This window comes from Phyllostomus discolor, chromosome 9, assembly GCF_004126475.2.
Source record: "Phyllostomus discolor isolate MPI-MPIP mPhyDis1 chromosome 9, mPhyDis1.pri.v3, whole genome shotgun sequence".
NCBI classification, from domain to species: Eukaryota; Metazoa; Chordata; class Mammalia; order Chiroptera; family Phyllostomidae; genus Phyllostomus; species Phyllostomus discolor.
The window spans coordinates 83,928,773-83,949,797 of NC_040911.2; the positions used below are offsets into that span (position 1 = coordinate 83,928,773).

At 49.2% G+C, this 21,025-nt stretch overlaps 1 protein-coding gene across 3 annotated transcripts; it reads left to right on the forward strand.

Moving 5' to 3' along the window:
* Positions 1–1,485: 1,485 nt before the first annotated feature.
* Positions 1,486–20,286, forward strand: C9H20orf96 (chromosome 9 C20orf96 homolog). 3 transcript variants are annotated; one of them, XM_036009676.1, is made up of 11 exons: positions 1,486–2,294; positions 2,572–2,620; positions 3,176–3,293; positions 10,287–10,390; positions 14,537–14,695; positions 16,962–17,061; positions 17,848–18,122; positions 18,203–18,304; positions 18,465–18,551; positions 19,257–19,375; positions 19,986–20,286. In XM_036009676.1, exons 1-11 carry the CDS (start codon positions 2,275–2,277, stop codon positions 20,044–20,046), a joined length of 1,194 nt encoding a protein of 397 aa, XP_035865569.1. In that variant the 5' UTR covers positions 1,486–2,274; the 3' UTR covers positions 20,047–20,286. The 3 variants fall into 3 exon arrangements, with proteins under 3 accessions (XP_035865569.1, XP_035865570.1, XP_035865571.1); XM_036009677.1 differs by having other exon boundaries at positions 1,487–2,294; positions 17,965–18,122; XM_036009678.1 differs by lacking the exons at positions 1,486–2,294; positions 10,287–10,390 and having other exon boundaries at positions 2,308–2,620.
* The last annotated feature ends 739 nt before the right edge of the window (positions 20,287–21,025 follow it).

Here is a 21,025-nt window from a genome sequence, read left to right on the forward strand (position 1 = left end):
TTTACTACAGTGTGCAGTGCAATTTAAAACATTTGCCTACGATTTTAAAGAGGCGGATAAGGTTGGGAGCTCTGGCCTAGTATTCTTTTTTTTTTTTTTAAGATTTTATATATTTATTTTTACCGAGAGGAGAGGGAGAAAGAGAGGGAGAGAAACATTAATGTGAGAGAGAAACATTGATCTGCTTGCCTTTAGCATATGCCCCAACCAGAGACTGAACCTGCCACCCAGGCATGTGCCCCAACTTGGAATCCAACTGGAGAACTCTCGCTTTGTGGGACAAGGCCCAACCCACTGAGCCACAGCAGTCAGGGCTGGCCTGGGATTCTTTAGTAACATTTCCTGAATCAAGTTCAAATGATTTTGAATTGCTGTGGTACTTGTCAGCTTCCTAGTACTTGTCACATTTTGGTGACAAAATAATGTTTCAGCATGTAGGCACTTGCTTGCCATGTGTAGCACTTGCTTGCCACGTGTAGCACTTGCTACAACTTGTATAAGTTACGATGTCACCTGGCAAGAGAAAATGCTTCAACGACTTTGTTGCTTGCTTGCCACTCAGAACGAATCAAGGACAAGTAGAGAGGTACCACTATATTTGCTTTAAGTTATTTTTTTTAAACTGGAATGCACTTTAAATTTATGCTCCATCTAGCAAATCGGGTGTGGAGAGAGAACTGGAGTGGGGCTGGAGTGGGAGCTGATACTACAGTGGTGCAGGCCTGAGAGGAAAGTGGAGTATGTGTGGGTGGTGGTAGTAAGAGGCCTGATTCCAGACATACTTCGAAGGTATTGCTGACAGATTTGGATGACTCCAGGAAGAGAGCTGTCATTTTGACTTGAGTGGAAATGTTCTGGGGGAAACACTGCATGCTAGTTGCCTATTCGGTGTCCAAATGGAGATTCTGAGTAGACAACTGGATGTATGTGGCTGGAATTCAGGAGAGAGGCTGAAGATGTCAGTCTGGGAAGCATCTGGATAGAGGTGACATAGGAAGTCATGAGACTGGAAGGGATCACATGGAGGAGTGAGAGCGGAGAGAGAAGAAAAGAGGACCAGATCTGAGTCCTGGGGGAATCTGATAATAAAGGGAGAAGAGGAGGCACCAGCAAAAGAGAAGAAAAGGAGGTAGGAAGCAACTCAAGAGTGGTTTCCTGGATGCCAGGTTTAGAAAGTGTGTCAAGGAGGGAGGGAACGACCCATTGTGCCATATGCTGTGGACAGGTCACATAAGATGAGAACTGAGACGCGACTGTGAGGTTTAGCAGAGTGGAGGTTACTGGTGGTGCTGACAAGGGCAGTTTCAGTGGAGAGGCAGACAGTGAGAGCCTGGCTGAAGAGGGAGAAAGGAATGGGAAGCAAAGTAGGCAAACCTGTTTTGCTGTGAAACAGAAATGGGAGGGGGGGGCTGAACGAAAGTGGTCACTATTTTAAAAACATTTTGATCCTCTCCCAAGGACATTTTTCATTGCTTTTAGAGAGAAAGGGGAAGAGGAACATCCATGTGAGAGAGGAGCATCCATCCTGTACACGCCTGGACCTGGGACTGAACCGCAGCCTTCGTATGTACCCTGACCAGGAATTGAACTTGCAACCTTTGGTTACAAGGTGATGCTCCAACTAGTTGAGCCACACCAGCCAGGGATCACTATTTTTTTTAATAGAAAAAAATTAAAATATATTGGTATGCCAATGGCAATAATACAGAGGAGAGGGTGATGGGAGAAAGCGGGGTGAATTGCTGGGGAAGTATCTTAGAGAAAGCGAGAATAGGATTCAGTGCGGAATTGTAGGAATCGGTCTTAGTAGACAAAATAAATAGTCCAAGGAGGGAGGAGAGTAGGTGGGCAAATGAGGTGATGTGAACCTTTGAGTTTACTGGTTCCGTGACTTTCTTAGTGAAATAGGAAGCAAAGTCAAGAGTATGGATGGGGAAGGAAGTGATGTAGGCTTGATGAGAAAGAAATATGACATAGTTCTTTAGATGTTGGGCGGGACCTGCTGAGGGATATTTGAAACCAAGTTGAGAAGAATGTATAGAAGAGCTACATTGTGCCCTGCGAGATTGGACCCTCTAGGCGCTCGGTAATCTGCGTCCGTTTCCTTGGAGACGCAGACCAAGAGGAAGCATCGAGTCTCCAGGGGAAATTTGAGTGGCCTGACTTGTCAGGCGATCCTCGCTGAGACAAGGAAGATGGAGAAGAAGCCGAATAAATAGACATCCCAAGAGATCAGTGGCCCACAGACTTACGGCGCTTCATCCATTTTCTCCAATGGCGAGCGTCTTTCCGAAGTAGGTAAAAGGAGCATAGCGATGTGGTGAAGTACGCATGCGTGTCCTCTAGCCCAGCTCTGGCTGGGAGGTCCTCCCGCGGACTTTGACCCCGCCCTCTCTCCGCCCACATCCCCGTAGCCCCGCCTCTCACTGCTGCTTTCTGGGTTCTGGCTTGGCTTGAGTCCCTAGTAAACTGCGGTTTTGGATTCAAGACTCCATGCCTTTTTCACGCCCCTGCTTGCATCCCCATGGGTTGGGAATGATGGAAGTTCTTTCCTGTCTCAACTCTTTCCAGACCTTTTCACTCTGGGAGTCGCTCCACAGACAATAAGTTCCCGATTCTGGTGAGTTCGGGATGGTCAGGGCGCAGGAGGGGGGCTCGCTGATCCTCAGCCGGCTGTCCCCGCGGAAGCCACTGTCCCGGGTGGTAGAGTCCGGAGACCTGAGTTCCAGGACCTACTGTGTCACACATTTGCTGTGGGACTGGCGCATGACTCCGAACCTCAGTTTTCTCACTACCTTATCAGAATATAAGGGTATATATTATGTTGCTCTCTTATTTATGTCTAATTGCTACTCTGGTTTCCCATTGGGTCTTTCCCATACTTTCTGTTTCTCACTGTTCTTAACACCTCACAGCTTGGAATGTGCTTAGTACACTCTGGCAGATAAAAAAAGTGATAGTGTTTATGGGACACTTACCACATACTTTATAAATATCTCTCAGGATTCTCGCACCAACCTATGGAGGTAGGTTTATAATTAGAGCCAGTTTAAAGATGAGAAAATTGAGGTCCTGAGAGATAAAGTCACTTGCTCAAGGTCACAGGTAGCTGTAAGGGGTGAAACTGGGGTTTGAACCCACCAGGCTGTGTGACTGATTCTGTTACGACTGGTAGGATTGTGGTCCATGGCAGCAGCCTAAGCCGAAAGTCAAGACATCCACTACGCTTCCAGTCCTACAAACCAGTGGCCCCAAGAAAAGCAAAATGAAGACTTGGATTAGCATCCAGCCAGGTGAGCAGAGTCACTTGGGGGCTGGTGTGGGAGTTGGGGATAGGACAGAGGGGATGTTCTTGGCTCTTGGTGACACCATTTTTGAATGGAGCCCCCCCAAACCCCTGGAATTATCTTCTGGAAGGTGGGCACCTTGTAGCACAGGCTTCCCCCAATGGGTGAGTGTTCTAGAAATCCGTCTGTATCAGTGTACCAGCTGGTGTTGTTGTGAGAGACTGTGTTCAGCTTCAGTGAATTTTTTTTTAAGATTTTATTTATTTATTTTTAGAGAGGGAAGGGAGGGAGAAAGAGAGAGAGAGAGAGAAACATCAATGTGTGGTTGCTGGGGGTCATGGCCTGCAATCCCGGCATGTACCCTGGCTGGGAATCGAACCTGGGACACTCTGGTTCCCAGCCCGCACTCAATCCACTGGGCTACGCCAGCCAGGGCTTGTGAATTTTTTTTTGAAGACTTTCAACATGTTTGCCCATTTCATGATGGGTGATGTAGGAGCACACCGGCCACACTGTGCTGAGTGTTCAGCAGTTTTTGACCAAAAACAGCATGACCCTCATGCCCCACCATTCCTATTCATCCTGTCTTGCCCTGAGTGAATTTTTTTTGTTTCCCCAAATGAAAAAGTCCTCAAAGGGAAATATTTTGTGGATGTGGACGAGGTGAAATAAAACACGGCAGCAGCACTATAGGCATCAAAATCGACGAGTTCAAAAACTGTTTTGAGCAGTGGAAAAAGTCTCGATATGTGTATTGTGTCAAATGGAGAGTACTTGGAAGGTGACTGAAGTTTAAACATGTAAGAACCAATACACAATTTTTTATAAATAAATTGTTTTTTGGGTCCCCCCTTGTATATTGCAGTAGGCGGATTACTTTAATCAACAATCAGATTTCAAGTCTTAATACAGTGGCTTATGTCTCAGATATGTCAAAGTACATTTGTGGGTCTGGGCAGGAGAAGGAAATCTTTTCTACATGATTATTCAGGGACCTGGACTCCTTTAACCTTGTGACTGTGACATTTTGTAAGGCACTGAAGTCCTCTGCTGGATACTTCTGCATCCAGCAGCAGAAACAGAACAGAGAGCAAGAATATGGCCCAGATTTGAAGTGATACAGTATCACTCCCACTCATATTCCAGTGGCTTCAACTCAGTCATCTGACCACCTGTAAGCGCAGAGGAAGGTGGGAAATGTAGCCCCGCTCTGTGTCCAGGAGGAAGAGAAAACAGGGCTTGGTAAATGCAGGATGATCTCAGCCACATCGCTGTCATTTCTGCCAGGGGAGTTCTGAGGCCTTGGCTCGGGCAGACATGGCTTCATATCTTGGCTCTGCCATTTACTGTCTTGGGAAAGGCATTTATCTTTCTGAGCTTCAGTTTTCTCATTTGTAAAAAGAGGATACTTACACTTTCCTGATAGGGTTGTCGTGAGAGTTAATTGAGATCTCTTTAGATTTTATTTATTTATTTTTAGAGAGTGGGGAGGGAGGGAGAAAAAAAAGGGAGAAAAACATGGATGTGTGAGAGAAACATTGACTGGTTGCTTCTACATCGACTGGTTGCCCCTCACATGCACCCCAGCTGGGGACCCGCCCACAACCCAGGTATGTACCCTGACTGGGAATCCCACCAGTGACCCTTTCGGCTCAGTTCATAGGCCAATGCTCAGTCCACCGAGCAGGGCTGAGTGAGATCTCTTTAAAGCATCATTGCTCAACCTCACCAGACCCAACACTCCAATAATAACTACTATTTTGTGATATTCCTTTAGTGTCCTGGAATAAACTTCATAGGTAATATAACCTACCTACATATATAATAAAAAGTTAACATAATGCCCTAACTATAAAGTAAAAGGAAAGTTGTTTGTAGTTAAGTAACGCATAGTCCAGTGTGTAATGCTCAGGCTGGATTCCACTGGAAGACACGATAACTTGGAAGTGTACTCATCGGTGTTCAGTCCTGATGAAAGGACCATTTTCAGAGGCAACCACACATTGATGTTTCTGTCCCTCCCCTTTCTAAAAAGAAATAAATAAAGTCTTAAAAAAAGAAAAAATAATGTAAAAGTGTAACCATAAAAAAAAATAGGGAAGAAAAATGTTTGGGCCAAGTAAAGAGTTCCTAGACTTTACAGACAGCTTGATCCATAACAGAAAAATGAAATAAATGGATAAGTTGGACTTTATTTAAAAAAAACAACAGAAACCTTTTGTTCTATGAAAACTTCTGTTAAGAGGATGAAAAGACAAGCTACAGACTTGGGGAAAATATTTGCAAACCCACATATTTGACAAAAGACTGCTGTGTAGAATACATCAAGAATTCTCAAGCCCTGGCTGGTGTGGCTCAGTGGATTAAGCGCCGGCTTGTCAACCACAGGGGTGCTGGTTCAATTCCCAGTCAGGGCATATGCCTGGGTTGTGAATCATATCCCCAGTGGGGGCATGTGAGAGGCAACCACACAATGATGTTTCTCCCTTTCTCTTTCTTCCTCCCTTCCTCTCTGTCTAAAAATAAATAAATAAAATCTTTCAAAAAATTCTCGAAACTCAACAGAAAAACTATTCACTTAGGAAACGGGCAAAAGACATAAAGAGACATTTCACTGAGGAGGATATACAGATGGTAAATAAGCGCATGAAAAGATGTTCAACATCATTATCCATTAGGGATATGCAAATTCAACTACAGTGGGTTGTCACTGCACACCTCTCAGAATGGCTAAAATGAAAATATAGTGATAACATCAAATGCTGGCAAAGAGGAGAAACTGTATGATGCATTCATTGCTGGTGGGAGTATAAAATGGTGCAGCCATGCTAGAAAAGAACGTGGCAGTTTTTAATGAAACTGAACGTGCACTTCTCATAATGATCCAACAATTGCACTTTTATGCATGCATTTCAGAGGAATGAAAACTTACTGTCACACCAAGACCAGAGCATGAATATTTCATAGCGGCCTTATTTATAGTACCCCCAAACTGGAAGCAATCCCGGTATCTTTTAGTGGGTGAATGGTTGAATAATCTGCGGTACATCCATACCATGGCGTGCTAGTTGGCAATAAAAAGGAAAGCACTATTGATACACTTAATGACCTAGATGAATCTCCAGAGAATTGTACTGAGTTAAAAAAAAAAGAAAAGCCAGTCTCAGAAGTTACATACTTTATGATTCCATTTATATGACATTCTGGGAATGACAAAATTATACAAATGGAGAACAGATTAGGGATTCTTAGGGGACAGAGACAGAGGTAAGGAGAGGATGGTGAGGGGAGGGAAGTGGGTATGGTTATAAAAGGCAACATGAGTGATCCTGTGGTTATGGAACTGTTCTGTATCTTGCCTGTCTTAATGTCAATATCCTAGTTGTGATACTGTAATTAGTTTTGCAAGATGCTATTGTTGGGAGAAACTGAGTTAAAGGTACATAGGATTTCTCTGTATTATTTCTTAAAACTGCATGTAACCTGAACTTATCCTAAAAAGTTTAATTTAAAAAGAAGATAAACCAGGATTACTACCATTAATGAAAAGAAATACTCATTTTTTAAAAAATATTTTATTTATTTTATTTTTAGACAGAGGGAAAGGGAGGGAGAAAGGGAGAGAAACATCAATGTGTGGTTGCCTCCTGTGTGCCCCCTACTGGGGACCTGGCCTGCAACCCAGTCATGTGCCCTGACTGGGAATCAAACCAGCGACCCTTTGGTTCCCAGTCTGGTGCTCAGTCCACTGAGCCACACCAGCCAGGGCAGAAATAGTCATGATTAAACCTATAGATTTTCCTAAGTACTTAAGTTCAATTTATAAATCTTGTTATTTTTATAAATGCTTGTAAGGGGGATTTTGGAACTTGGTTAAATTCCCCTAAATCTTTTAAGGTCCGTTTAAAAATGAGTATATTTATTTTCATTTCTAAATAATTCACTTATCTGATTAACAGAAACCATTGGTTATTGAAGTAAATCTCATACATATAATAAATAAATCACTAAATACAGTTAATCTTAAGTTTTTAAAAAAGTTTTGGAATTTAGCCCTAGCTGGTGCGGCTCAGTGGATTGAGTGCCAGTCGGCTGACCTAAAGGTGGATAGTTTGATTCCCAGTAAGGGCACATGCCTGCAATTTCGGGCCAGGTCGCCAGTAGGGGGTGTGCAAGAGGATCGTTGTTTCTCTCACATAGGAGTGTTACTCTCCCTCCCTCCCCCTCTCTCTAAAAATAAATAAATAAAAATTTTAAAAATTAAAAAAATATTACACTAATAAAGTAGAACAATCCGTGATAGGCAGCTACTAGTGCCAGAGGCAGCTGTTGCCTAGAGAGGTACCACTATGGTGACAAGCAGCCACTACAGCGAGAGGCGGCCACCAAGAGCACAGGCAGCCACGCGGACATTCCTGTGATAGGTGATAATAATAATAAGGGGGAATACAGTTCGGTCTCCTGATAGGTGGGCACCGGGACTGTGCGGGGCTGCTGCGAGGATGGGAGCCTGCCACCCACCGGTACCTCCCCTCACTGGCGCAGCCCACTCTGGGTATAGACAACCCTGTTATTAGAAAGATCTTTATTTTATTGAGGCCAAAACATCATTCCCTGTAATTATGACCTTTGGTTCATGTCTAATCCTAAACATATACTTAGCCAAAAATTAGCCCCTAAGGGACCTGAAAACTGGATTGGGTGATTTTCGTGATAAATATGTAGAATCACTCTGCTATGAAAATGAAAAAAAAAAGCAGAACAATCATAACAATATACTATATTAAAAGTTATATGAAGGTAGTCTCTCAAAAAATCTATTGTGTGCCCTGGGCGGTGTTGCTCAGTGGGTTGAGTGCCGCCCTGAGAACCAAAGTGTTGCCGGTTCGATTCCCAGTCAGGGCACAGGCCTGGGTTGTGGGCAGGTCCCCTGTGGGGGGTGCAGGAGAGGCAACCACACATTGATGTTTCTCTCCCTCTCTCCTTCCCTACCCCTCTCTCCTAAAATAAATAAAATCTTAAGAAAATAGATCCTCTTAAAAAAAATCTATTGTACTGTGCTGACCCTTCTTGGATGATACAACATCTGCGCCCCGCGGTGCAGCGAGGTGAGGGAAGCAGGCCTGGTGACAGAGCACTGGGCTGCCGCTGTCCTTCTGACGACAGGGCAGCAGGAGGATCGCCGAGCCGTGATGATGTCATGTCTTCCACACACGGTTTCATGCCTTTCCCATCCTGACTAAGCAAGCACTGTGCACTGCGGCTGTCACTCGTGCAGCCTGAGGTGCGACAGCAAAACTGGCACAAATTTATTTTTCCTTCTTCACAATTTCACGGATAGAAGATTTGTTCTCATTGCAGACCGCAGCAACCTCAGCACATGATTTTTTTCTTTCCTTGTTGAGCACTTTCACCTTTTCACTCAAAGGAAGCCCTTGGCGGCCTCTCTGTGGCGCGTCTGAACTGCCAGCAGCAGGCTCTCCTGCTTGGGGGCGTTGTCCAGGGAAGGGAGGGCGCCCGCCCGCACGCAGGCACTGTGGTCCCTCCGCAGCTCTGAAGACGACGGTGCAGACGGCCACTGCGTGACTGAGGGCCAGGGGACGTGTGGAGTGTGGAGATGCTCCGCGAAGGGAGGGTTCAGGTCCCAGGCGGGGTGGGCTGCACGGGGCGGCCTGCACGGCATGAAATTTCCTCACGCTGCTCAGAATGGTGGACAGTGGAAAACTTGGGAGTTGTTTCTGGAATTTGCCGTCGTATGGTTTCGGATCGCGGCTGACCGTGAGTCACTGAAACCGCAGAGAAGGGGGGACCGCTGTACAGGGCATTTGTACGTCCACACAAAACCGTTTGAATTTACTTCATCGCTTCAATACTTAATACTAAAATTTTCCAGGACTAAGGGTATCGGTTCATTAGAAATTATATTTTTCTGATGTAAACCAGGGACTCTGGCGGGGCCTGAGAACGCGGCTGCAGCATTTGTGGTGACTTGGGTGACGTGTCTCCTGCCGGTGCAGAACACGCCGAGAGGGAGCAGGGGTTCTCGGAACAGGCCCTCTGAGTGCCTCGTTCTGACCGGGGTCGTTTCCCTGACCTGCCTTTCCGGCAGGACCACAGCTCGTAGGTCCGTCGTAGCCGGTCGGGGTTTTGCATCAGCCTTTGTCTGGTCACGTGGTCCTGAGGCCCACTCCCAGGTCATTGGTGGGAACAGAAGACTAGGAATGTGTATCCAGCACTCAATATTTTAACTACTCTTCCAAACGCTTTATTTATTTTTTAAAAGATTTTATTTATTTATTTTTAGGGAGGGAAGGGAGGGAGAAGGAGAGAGAGAAACATCAATGTGCGGTTGCTGGGGGCTGTGGCCTGCAACTCAGGCATATACCCTGGCTGGGAATCGAACCTGCGACACTTTGGTTCACAGCCCACACTTAGTCCACTGAGCTATGCCAGCCAGGGCCCCAAACACTTTAAAACACAGTAACTTCTTATTTAATTTTCAGGACACCCCTATCAGCTAGGCACGATGGTTATTTCTGTTTCGCAGACTGGGTGATGGAGGGACAGAGAGACTGTGAGACCTGCACAAGGTCACACAGCTGGTGGAAGGCAGAGCCTAGATTCCAACCCGGGCCGTCTGGCTCCTTAGTTCTTGTTCTCAGTCCCTACCCTGTTCGAGCTTGCCGGTGGTCCCGTTGGTGGGAGAGACGGTGGGGGCACCTGGCTGTTTCCTGTGCTCCTCCTCCCCTCTGTCCACACCCACGGTCACTGTGTACGTGGAAGTTCCCTGGGCTGCTCCCGCCCTATGTCGAGGCCCAGAGTGGGGCCAGGAGCCTCCTGGTGGGTGTGAGTTCCATCCTGTGCCTCACTGTCCCACAGTATAAAGCTGTGAGTGCGCAGGGCTGGGAGCCTGGGCCATCTCTCGTGGATTGCGCATTCCCTGGGACCTGATCCCAGGCCTGCCTGTGCCCTCACTCTGTACCCTGTCCCATGCCCTAGGGTACTCCAAGCCCACTATGTTGAGGACAGGCCAGCTGAGGAATCCACAGGAACCTCTGGGAAAGCGGTTGGACTCTGCAAAGGCCAAATTCCGGCTACTGAAGGTATTCGGAGCATCCTCCCTCGGGCTCTGGGGCCCATGGTGTGGGGGTGGGGATGGGGGTAGCAAACACGCTCAGAGCGCTTTGTGAGTCTGACCTGACCCATTTCCTCCTCACAGCAGCTCCGTGGACACACTTATCATTGTCCCTATTCTACAGGTGAAGAAACTGAGGTGCAGGGAGATAAATGACTTGTGTGAGATCACACTGCTTGAAAATGGCAGTTCCAGGGGTCAAAGCCAGTGCAGCAAAGTGCCGTTGTGTTTGGGACTCAGGAAAGACAATCAGAATCCCTTTTCACGTCCCTGCATTAGGAATGCAGTCTGTGGCCAGTTCATTTTCAGGAAATTCCTATCATGGAATACAGTGCATCTTGAAACAAGGCTTAGAATAGTACTATTAATTTGTTTACATCAACTGATACAATTTTGAATAATTAATTTTCTCACCAACCATTGTTTTTTACAGCTTCTGAACGATGTTTCAAAATATTTGAAATAACTAAAAGAAGGAGGGAGCTTTCATGTCTATAGCAAAAAGTATAGTACTAAACACTATAAGCATTACAAAATACTGTGGAAGAATTCTTAATTTCTCCAAGAAAGTGTTTAATAGCTCAGTGAACAGTGATTACTATATAAACAAATAGCAAAAAATGTATTTGCTTTGAAATCTTTCTTTCCTTTAACCTTCAATTTTTGCAAAACAATTGAGAGGCAGCCCAGCATTCTTAAAGGAGGAACTTGTATTTCTGATGTTACTGTTATTCTGACTTTAGAAGGGTTCACATGTTTTTGTTTGATAAAAAAATGAACTGAGACAATTTGGCTTTAAAACCTGTGCTCCTCCCAGTTTCTAACACTGCCTCTTGTAATCATTCATTTGTTTACTTAGTCAACAAATATTTACTGAACACTCACAGTATTGTGCCGGGTATAATGCACTCCCGAGTGTAATGCTCACCCATGTTTTTGGGCCAAACTTTCAGGAAAAGAATCTTCAGTTAAATTTTTAAATTCGGTTTATTTATTTATATTTACAAACAAAAAAAATTTCATATTCCAGGGTATTATTTTGCATATGGATAGTTATTGCTTTCTAAAAATATTTTATTTAGTTTTAGAGAGAAGGGAAGGGAGGGAGAACGAGAGGGAGAGAAACACCGATATGCAAGAGAGACATTAATCATTGTCTCTTGCACACTCCAACTGGGAACCTGGCCTGTACCGCAGGCATGTGCCCTGAATGGGAACTGAACCAGTGACCTTTCAGTTTGCAGGCTGGTGCTCAATCCACTGAGCCACACCAGCCAGGACTAGAGTTACGCTTTTAACGCCTAAGCATAAATATAAGAATTAAAAACATTTATGTAGATACAGAACTAGTACCACTCATATATAATGTGCATCCTTATTTTCCCCTCAAAAATTTGGGCAAAAAGTGCAGATTGTGCATGGTAAAATACGGTACTGTGCCCCAGGCCTGTGCCAAGTGCGGGGATTCACCAGTCCTATCGCCTCTGACACTCGCATTCTACTGGGGGAGGCAGACAATAAACAAGACAAGTGTGTAGTATGTGTGATGCTAACGGCTTGTGAAGAGGCATAATGATAAGGTGAGGGGCCTAGAGAGGCGCAGAGGGGAGAGTGGCCATGACTGTTTCAGACAGGGTGGTCAGGGAAGGCTGCTACGCTGGTAACACCTGAGGGAGGAGTGCTCCGGGCAGAGGAGCGGCAGCGCAGAGGCCCCGAGCTGCTGTGAGGTTTGCGTGTCCGGAGCAGTTGATGAGGGGAAAGATGCTGGGATGCGAGATGAGTGGGATTGCTTGTGTGCGGCTCCGTGGTCCACGATTCCACATGGCGTGTTAAGACAGGAAGACCCTGGAGGGCTCCCGAGTGGCGCGGGCACGTGACCTGACTCTGATTTTCACAGGAGTCCTGGGGTGCTGCTGCCCTGTGGAGAATGGACTTGTGGAGACAAGGGGGAAACAGAGGAAGGGAGTAGAAACCACCCACTTGGTTTGTTCTTGAAGATGGAGTAGGATCCTGACTCTGCCTCTCAGCCTCAGGACGATTATTTATTCAATCTACAACTCGAGAGAGAGTGCCTACTGTGTGCCAGGCACCATGCCAGGTGCTGGGGACATAGCCATGAACATGGCACTCAGAATTTGTGCTGTTATGGTGCTTCCGCTTTAGTGGCGGGAGACATAAGTGAATCTAAAACAGCCGGAGAATAGGTGCTTGTCAGCTCATTAAACCCACACTTACGGGGCTCTGGGCGATGTCCTGTGTGCTGGAGATAAGAGTTGTGACAAAACGACTGATGCCCCTGCCCTCTTGGCTGTGACATGCTAGGGGGGACAGGCAGGAAACAAGATAATAAGAAAAATATGTTTTGTTGGGTGGTGATAAGTCCTAGGAGAAAAAGAAATTGGGAGAGGGGAAGACATAATTATAAACTATAATTAGTAGTTACAGATTGGCGTAAGGGTCAGGAAAGAAGCAAAGAAAGGTTTCTACACTAGATCTGGTGGCGAGAGAAGATCCATTTCTAGAGCAGGGGCCATTAATTCTACAGTTTATCCAAATGACTGGGAGTGGGGTGTGTTAAAAGCACAGATTCCTGGTGCTGGCTCAGTGAGCCGGAGACTGGCATTTTTCACAAAATGCTTCTGGTTCCTGTGGGCCAGTTTGGGAGATGTTTTGGGGTGGAGATGTGGAGGCAAGATAGTGGAGTGACCTTGGGTAACTTACCGACTCTCGCTGACCCTCAGTTTCTGCATCTCTAAGGTGGGGCTAATCATAGTGCCAGGTGAGGTGGTAGGTGTGACGGGCTTAACACTGTTCCAGGCACATAACGAGCACCCCATAGGTTTGTCCTCTGATTCTTACTATTACGTGAGGAATAGGGGAGCTGAGGGATAGTAAGGCAGGAGGGTTCTGGCAAAGGACAGAAAAATAAGGAAAACGAGAAGGAATAAGGGAAGAGCACAGAGGTACGGCAGAGGTGGAGGGTTAGAGCCAGCGAGAGCATCAGCAGCTCCTTTTCACTGATTGCACACTGAGTGTGCAAAGTGTTGCCACCAAGTAGCCTGATTGTGAATATGATCTCACTAATGTTTTTTTCTTCACAGCAGCTCTCTGAAGTGAATGTTAGTTATCCATGTTTGAAATGAGTATAGTGGGGCTCTGGGGACTTAGCTCACCCCGTTTCCTTTAGGTGGTAAGTGACAGAGCTGAGATTTGGTGCAAAGTGCGTCTTGGCCTAAAATCCACCTCTTAATCACTTGGAGGTTCTGCCACGCCTTGCAGCTTTAAGCCCGCTCAGCTCCTTGTCTCAGTGTAGTGGAAACACAGACACACTCAGACTCAGAGGTCTGCCTTTCTGGTCCCTCAGACTCCCACTTCTGGTTGTGTGACTTGGGGCAAGTCACTTAACCTGTCTGAGCTTACACCTGTCGGTAAAATTGAGTTAGTAAACACAGGGTTGTTAGAGGATGAACTGACACCATGTGGCATGTGCCAAATGAGGCACAGTGGTCAGACACACAGTAGGTTCTCAACAGTTGTTGTTGGTGGTGGTGCTGTGGATTCTGTGTATCTGCTGGATGGAACTTAAGCCCTTAGACCCTCGCTGTTTCCACAGGGGCGTTGTATGAGATGAAAGGGTACTCAGCTCAGCTGCCTGATGGGAAACGTTAGCAATTATCATTCAGTCTGCCTCCTTGCTTCTCCTCCAGACATGGCCCATCACCTTTTTTACCTACCTGGGGCATTTTCTATTATAATGATTATTACTACATTTCATTGATTGTAAAGGTGTGCCATTGATAATAAGGCACACCTTTATTTTATTTACCCACTAATAAAATATATGTCAGTTAGACTGCGACACGCACTAACTGGAAGTTGCATCCTTGCATTAGAGATGTAAAATGATGGGGAAATGGGCATTTCCGAGTGGATGAAATAGTTGGAGGTGCTGTGACCCGTAGACAATGGGGAGCCGCCTCCCAGCCCGGGCCGCAGTTGCAAGTCGAGGCCACTAGGAGGCGAGTGTGCGACGGGAGGGAAATGGTCCCCAGACTCCGGGAAGCTCTGGCCGCCTGGTGCAGCACCGCCCCCATTCGCTTCCCTCCGCCCGCAGGTGATGCTCAGGAACCGGCAGATCTCACTCCAGGAGCTCCGCAACCAGGAGGACTTCCTCACCAAGTTCAATCAGGATCTGATCAAAACCATCCAAGACATGGAGGACAGCTCAGCCCGGAAAATGCGCAGCATGCTGCAGCAGCAGAACGTCTTTGGGGTGAGGCCTCACCGGTGGCCTTGCAGCCCCGCCTCTGCCCTCTCGGTCTGGGACTTGCCTACCACGCCGCCCTCCTGAGCGCTCTGGCGCCCTCTCCTGGCCTCTTCCGGCCGCTTGCACAGCTACCAGGGCTTTGAAATCAGACCGGGTTTGGCGAGGCTCATCCTGATGTCAGTACTTAGTAGCTGAGAGTCTTGGAGTTGACCTCTGAGCTCTGTAAAATAGGGCTCAATAGCACCCATTCCAAAGGTGGCGGGTGGTTTGTACTTGGTACACAGTAGGTATACAAGAGAAAGTCGCTGCTATCACAACCAGGCAGCAGCAAATACTTCCACAGTGTAATACTAAGTGCTTTGTGTATACTCAAGTATCCTTACAACAACCTTGCGGGTGGGCATTATTTTTTTAAATTTTATTTTACATATGAAGAAATGGATACACAGACTAGGTGACTTGCTCAAGGTCACTTTCAAGGTCACCCAGCTAGCAAGGGTCAGAGTTGAGATTTGAGCCCAGGCCGTCGTCTGGTGCCAGGATCTGTGTTCCTTCCACCAGCTGAGATTACCACCCTCATACAGTGGTGGCACTTCTGGTCTCCGGGTGAAGAGTGACTGCAGAGAGAGAGAGCCCAGGGAATGTCCTCGGCCTCCACCAGGGGAGGCTGGGTGAAGCTGTGGTGAGGGGCTAAAGGTTCACAGGGGACCCAGGAGTTGGGGCCGAAGGAGAGGCAGAGAAAGTGGTTTAATGGAGAAGTGAGCCCCCTCTCTGACCGCAGTTGGCCCAGGAAGAAAGGAGACTGAGTTCCCCGGAGCCTGTGAGGTGAAGAGAAAATTAAGTTTTGGGAACTTGGTTGGTCTGCTTCGGCTGCCATAAGCAAAATACCACAGAAGCTTTGGCTTAAAAAACCAAAGTTGATTTCTCGTAGTTCTAGAGGCTAGAAGTCTAAGATTGAGATGCCAGTAGGGTTGACGTCTGGTGAGGTCTCTGTCCCTGGGGTGTAGGCGGATGCCTCTTGCGTGTCGTCACGTGGCCTCATCTCTGTGCTCACCGGGAGCGAGAGATCTCTGGCATCTCTTCCTCTTCTTATAAGGACACCAGTCCTGTTGGATTAGGGTCCTATCCTTTTGATCTCATTTATCCTTAATTACCTTCCTAAAGGGCTTATCTCCAAATGCAGTCATGTTAGGGGTTAGAGCTTCAACACATGAATTTGAGGTGGGGTGGGGGGGATACAATTCAGTCCATAACAGAGACCAAGGGCATACGGGGTTATTCAGCCCAAGGAAACTCAGTGGAATATTCTCCATACCTAGACAGAGTCGCTGTCCGATTTCCTCTCATTGATCCATTCATTTTTTTTCATCCTGAGAACTTCCTGTAGGCCCTTGGGAAACAGTGATCAGTGGGACACCTTGTCCATATCGAGCTCTCATTCTAGTGGGGTCACAAGCAGTTAGAAAGACACTTGTGTGTACTGTGATGGGAACTCAGGACTCAGAGCACAGTGGGGCTCTCTAACCCAGACACGGGAGGATCAGGAAGGCTTCCTGGAGGAAGTGATGCTTGGGTTGGCACATGCAGCCATAGGTATTAATTGGCAGAGAGCAGGTGAGTGTTCCAGGCAGAGGAAATGGCTACATGGGCCTGGGGTGAGAAGGAGCTTGGCCAGCCCAAGGTGCCACTTGTTGCGTAGCGTGGCCAGACAGTAGGTGTGAGGAGGGGATCGGAGGGAGGTGAGACTGGCCCAGGCCAGATGGGGGAGGGCCTCGTTTACAGGGCAGCAGAGAGCCATTGGAAGGTTTCAAACAGGAGAGGGACAAGGTTGCTGTTTTTTAAAGACACATTCTGACTTCTGCATGGAGGATCAGTCAGAGGAGAGGACCAGTCAGGGGTAGCTGTTGCCACATTTCAGACCGGAAATGAAGAGAACTTGAGTAAGGCAGTGGCGGTAGAGAGAAAGGCGTGGCTCTTAGCGCAGTTTGGGGTATAAAGTCCGTACCACTCGGTGATGTTCTGGGTGAGAGAGGGTAGAGACGGATGCCTGGGTTTGGGCCTGCGTGCCTGGCTGGGCGGTGGGGCCGCTGGCTGAAGCGGGAGTTAAGGGGAACTGTGGGAGGGGCTAGGGAAGTGGGTGGCTGCTTTCCGGCCTCTGGAAGGTGTCTCAGCCTGGGAGTGGGGTTGGGTTTGGGGACTCCTCTTGGGCAGTGCCGAGTCCCCCAAGTGGCCATGCTGTCGGTGGCGTGAGCCAACCCTGCCACTCCCGCAGACCATCGTCCACCTCCTGGCGTACTCAAACGAGAAGAAGCTGCAGCAGATGAAGTGTGAGCTGCAGGAATGGAAGGAGAACGAGGACTCCAAGATGAGCTGTAAGAACCCATGCGAAGAGCTTCCCGATCTTCACCTGGCCCTCTGGGGAGGTCATCTGCAGGGCGCTCACCTGGTGCCTGCTGTCCTGGAACCATCGGGCCCATCAGTTCCCCTCTTAGGCCGGTGGAAGGGCGGAGATCCAGGGCTGATAGCTGGCCAGTGGAGCATTCGGCACTTCCAGGCCCCACGTGTCTTCGTTTTTATGGGCACACTGCCGTTTCAACCACCTGTGAGGCAGGGAATGTTCTCCTGTTTCACAGATGAGGAAACTGAGGCTGAGAGAAGTGAAGTGGCCTGCCGAAGGTTGCACAGCTAGGGGCCAGAATCCAGTCTGAGCCTGCCTCTGTTTCCCGCCAAGGTGGCTCTGGGGGTCAGTGCCTGGGCCAGGTGCCAGGTCTCCCGGTGTTTATCCTGCTGAGCCCGTGGCTGCTTTCCCCTGAGCAGACTACGAAGCCGCCTGAGCAGAGGGATGGAGTGTCAGACAGCCTCAGATACTGGGGATCCCCTGCGAGGAGGATGGCAGGGGAGGCCTAATCCTGCTGTGGCTGTGTCTTGGGAGCCAGTGTTGCCCGTCTCCCTGGGCTTGCTGTGTTGGGGACGTGCGTATGAGGGGACTGATGTCTGGACAGGGACGGTCTTGGTGAGGGTCACAGTGCAAGTCGGTGGTAGAGCTGGGACTAGTCTTGGGATGCTGCACCAGCTTCGTTTCTCTTTCCCACCCTGTACGGCTTCTTCTGTGGGGGTAAAAGGCTCTCCGGGGCCTTGGCTTTTTCACCACCTCCCAGCCTTGTGTGAGCTGGCTTCAGCCCAGAACCCAATCCATTGGCCAAGGAGAGTTTTGCCTCCGTGGGAGGGGGTCCTGGAGGGAGGATCCTGCCTCCTGCCCCTCCTGACCTCTCCAGACCTGAAGCAGCAGGTGGAGCAGCTGAGTGCCAAGATCAAGAAGACGCAGGAGGAAGTGAACTTCCTGAGCACTTACATGGACCATGAGTACCCGGTCAAGGTGGTCCGCATCGACAACCTCGTGCACCAGCTGCAGCAGGTGAAGGACAACCAGCAGGTATGTGAGTCCCTGGCTTTGCCCTGTTGGACCAGCGGGGAGGCAGGGCTGGTGGCCAACACGCTCCTGCTGGTCCCCAGGATGAGTTGGACGACTTGAACGAGATGCTCAAAAAGGTCCTGGAGTCTTTGTCTCAAGAGATTCAGATGAAGAGAAAAAAGCTTCTGAACTCCCTGGTGGTGGTGAGTTGCCGGTGGCTGTGGCGGGTTCCGGGCCCTCCACCCAGGCCTGCCTTCTTCCCCATCCTCTGCCTCCAGGCCCCCTGCGCCCCCACTGGCCTCTGCCATGCACTGCTGTGCAGGAAGAGAGGCACGAGGGGGCCAGACTCTGCTTCATTCACAGAAAACCCAGGAGCCCTGCCAGGAGGTTCTTCTGCAGAAGATCTCGGAAAACCATAACATGGTGAAGCACGCAGACAAGTTCAGAGAAGTGAGTGGGCAGGGACGGTGATGGTCAGTCTGTGAGGCAGCAGGAGGGTGGGCAGTCCCCAGGACCCGTGGGTGGCACACTGGTCCTGATCTGGTGCTCGGGAGGTCTCGGGAGTCTGGTGTTGGCCCTTCTCTTTGCCAGTGCCATTGCTGTCACTTGTCATTCATCTGAGAAGGGGATTTGTGGTGGCTTAGGCCTTGCCTTGTGAACTGTCATCACTGGGCATGACCCGTTGGTGACGTCACCAAGCAGCGCCCACTCCACCGTCATTTTACTGTCACTAGCCACCCCCTATCGTCACCCCTCAATTCTTGTCTTGACCATCACTCATTACTTGTGTTAATGAACTTCACCATCATTAGCCTCTTCATTTTCATCATCTTGAGCCTTTATCATCTATCTGTGTGAGTGGCCTTCACCATCTCTGCCAGCCCTCATTAACCTTCATTACCATGCGCTGCCCCCCACTTTGCAATGTCTCCATTCTCCACGGTCCCCTCCCCTTTCTGAGGACCATCGAACATCGTCCCTGACTTGTGAGCCAGGCCCGCCCTGCCCGAGGGGCCCCTCTCTGGAGTCCCCGGATTCCTGGGGACGAAGCCCAGGCCGCTTCTCTGAATGTCTGTACTACTCGTCCATTTCGCTCTCTTCTTCCTTCGGTTGGGTGGAATTTGGCTTCTCAGTTTCCCCTGCTGTTCCCCTCAGTTCACCAACCAGTTCAAGCAGGAAATACCCAAATTGAGGGCCGAGGTGGGACAGCTCCGAGCCCAGGTCCAGGACCCGCGAGAGATCGTGTTTGCAGACATTCTGCTCCGGAGACCCAAGTACGTGATCGCTGTGCAGCGGCCACGGTGGAACCGTTCCTCTCGCTCCCGGTGTGGGAAGAGTACTGCCCGTCACTTGCCGAGCCCTAGCTACACGCCGGCGTGATCCCATGCAGTCCCCTGCCAACGGCTGAGGTCACGTTACTCCCCGTTGGCAGATGAGGGATGGAGGCCCCCCAGCTCTGTCCCACAGCGAGGTGCCCGGGTGCCAGCTGGAGAGGAGGGGCTCTGAGAGGGGTGACTGGGTGCTCGGGGTGGCTCGGAGCCGGGTCTCCACACGGGTCACCGACTCCAAAGACAGAGTTCGACCCGAGGGGCCCCAGCGTTTCAGAACTGAGTTCCTGCTCCCTCTTGACCGTGGTCTCTGCAGGGCCTCATCAGTCCTGTCACACCTGCTCCTTTTCCGTTCCGAGCGAGTGTGTCTCGGTGTGCATGGGCACTCCCTCACACAGTTGGGCTGCGAGGTTGCAGATGTGTTTTGGGGTGGGGCTCCCCAAGCAAGTGCCTGTGTTCTAAAGAGCAGGGCTTCCCCGAGGACATGCTCGCCCACCCTGTAACTCTGGCTCCTGACCTTGGCCTCTCACGGCCCCTCTTTGCTCTTTCCTGCCAGGTGTACCCCAGACATGGACGTCACCCTCAACATCCCCGTGGAAGAGCTGCTACCCTTCTAGGTGGCAGGGCCACGGCTGCTCCCCCTTCCCTGCTCTCTCCCCTACCGCTGGAGCCTTGAGTCGTCTCCTTCCCAGGCCACATCCGCATTCAGACCCCATTCGTCTGCCTCCCCCGAGTCCTTCCCCTCTGTCCTCCCTCTCTCCCTCCTCCTCTTGGTTTGGTGCTGCTGCTTGGGCCAGGTGGGAATTTCCAGTCAGGTCTACAGTTTCTTTTTGCCAATAAAGCTGGATTTGCATTTGCACTTTGCCGGTGCCTGGGGATTCCTGGTAGGCCTTGTGAAAAGGTGCGGTAGGAATGGACTTTGTCTTCACGTAAGGGCAGCTGTGCTGGCCGCACAACTTCCTGAGGAATGCCACACTGACCCCTGCCGGAATCGCCATGGCTCTGTGGCTCCGGCCACCCCTTCCTGGTGTGGTGGAAGCCCAGGTTCCTGCCCAGGTTGTGCCCAGACCTGTTCAGACCGGTACAGACAAGGGCCAGGGGAGAGGGGAGACTCCCTGAGTTTGGTACACATGGGGACTGGCTGGGCCCTCATTGCAATGGCCGTCTCTCGTCTAGTCCCACTGTCTGTCTGTCCATGGCCTCACGCCGGCTGTGTATGGACACGGACACAAACTAATGCTCAGGTGCACAGGGAGGCACAGGTCCCCACTCCATGCACCATCCAGATCTCCCTTGGAGCACGGGCTCACTGCTCCGGTCACTGGGAGTGCCGTGGCGGGTGGCCATCAGCTGTCGGGCCCGTTAGGGTTTGCCTGGGCTGCAGAAAGCTGCTGTTTTATTTTCCCACAGGGTTCCAATTTCTCATATCTTCATTTACAGTTATTTTCTTCTCTTTTTATTTTTTTATTTTTTAAAAATTTTTTAAAAAGATTTTATTCATTTATTTTTAGAGAGGGAAGGGAGGGAGAAAGAGAGAGAGAGAAACATCAGTGTGCAGTTGCTGGGAGTTATGGCCTGCAACCCAGGCATGTGCCC

Excerpts from the sequence above, each read along its gene's own strand:
- C9H20orf96 (XM_036009676.1), top strand. The coding sequence starts at position 2,275 with ATGGCGAGCGTCTTTCCGAA. Across the intron at positions 10,391-14,536 it reads CCAAATTCCGGCTACTGAAG|GTGATGCTCAGGAACCGGCA; the intron begins GTATTCGGAGCA and ends CTCCGCCCGCAG. Across the intron at positions 18,305-18,464 it reads TTCTGAACTCCCTGGTGGTG|AAAACCCAGGAGCCCTGCCA; the intron begins GTGAGTTGCCGG and ends CTTCATTCACAG.